Raw genomic sequence first — 1,569 nt, 5'->3', positions numbered from 1 at the left:
GTATAAACTCGTGGGATATTGCAAATATTCTGGTAAACTAGCATTGCAAATTCTGTGGTGTTCTGCTAACAAGGACAGCATCATCAGCATATTCTAGGTCTCCTATACTCATATATATATATATATATATATATATATATATATATATATATATATATATATATATATATATATATATATATATATATATATATTTATATAATATATATATATATATACTATATATAAATATATATATATAAATATATATATATATATATATATATATTTAGATATACATATATATATATATAAATATATATATATATATATATATATATATATATATATATATATATATATATATATATATATATGAGTGTTTATATACTGTATATATATATACATATATATATATATATATATATATATATATATATATATATATATATATATATATATATATATATGTATATATATACAGTATATAAACACTCATATATATATATATATATATATATATATATATATATATATATATATATCTATATATATATATATATATATATATATATATATATATATATATATCTATATATATATATATATATATATATATATATATATATATATATATATATACAGGGGCCGGCAATAAAACCTCCCCGGTTTGAGGAAGCCACCGCGTGAGTTGTAGGGGGGGTAGAGATGGGGAGGGGGTATTTATCCGTAGAGGCGTACGTGCCATGTTCAGTGTGCGCTATGGCTTGGCTCGGTGAGCATCGGGCGTCTGTTGTGGAGGAGTTTATTAAAAATGGCGGCTCTGTGATTTCTACTCAACGAGCGTTTCGGATTCGATTCGAACTTGGCCGACGTGATAGTGTTCCTGATGCGAAAACGATTAGACTGTGGGTGTCAAACTTTAGACAAACAGGGTCAGCACTAAAAAGAAAGCCAACTGGCCGACCTCGTACTGCAATAACACCGGAGAATGTGGCGCGAGTGAGAACATCCATCCAACAGTCTCCAAAGCGTTCAGCGGTTAAACATGCAGCTGCCCTGGGATTGTCAGAAAGGAGTGTAAGGAGAATTCTGCATAAAGAACTTCATCTGCATCCCTACAAAATAATGGTTGCCCAAAAGTTGTCTGAAGAAGATTTTAAAACTCGCAGGGCTGCATGTGATGACATTTTGCAAAACATTCCCCCAGATGCTGTCTTCATTTCTTCTGATGAAGCCCACTTCCACTGGTGTGGAACTGTTAACAAGCAGAATTTCCGCTACTGGGCTGCAGAAAATCCTAGGGAACTCCACCAACAACCACTACACAGCCCAAAAGTCACATTTTGGTGCGCCGTTGTGGAATTTGGTATGTGGGGACCGTACTTTTTCGAAGAGGATGGACAAACAGTAACGATCAATGCCGATCGCTATTGTCACATGATAGAGACATTTCTCCGACCCAAGATCAACCAGTTTGTTTTAGACCATGAGGAAGAAGAAGTTTGGTTCCAACAGGACAGAGCCACAGCTCACACTGCTCGGCGGTCCATGGAAATGTTAAGAGAGTTGTTCCCTGGACGTCTTGTT

The 1,569-nt window shown here is 33.0% G+C and overlaps 1 protein-coding gene across 1 annotated transcript in view; it reads left to right on the top strand.

The window, feature by feature from the left end:
- The first annotated feature begins 741 nt into the window (after positions 1-741).
- The window catches only part of LOC137648066 (uncharacterized), a 1,092-nt gene continuing 264 nt past the window's right edge, over positions 742-1,569 (top strand). The window contains exon 1 of the mRNA XM_068381007.1: positions 742-1,569. This exon is cut by the window's right edge and continues 264 nt beyond it. Coding sequence (XP_068237108.1) covers positions 742-1,569 — 828 coding nt within the window.

This window comes from Palaemon carinicauda, chromosome 10, assembly GCF_036898095.1.
Source record: "Palaemon carinicauda isolate YSFRI2023 chromosome 10, ASM3689809v2, whole genome shotgun sequence".
NCBI lineage: Eukaryota > Metazoa > Arthropoda > Malacostraca > Decapoda > Palaemonidae > Palaemon > Palaemon carinicauda.
Note: the sequence above shows the minus strand (reverse complement) of the source record. Positions and strands in the feature narration are given on the sequence as shown.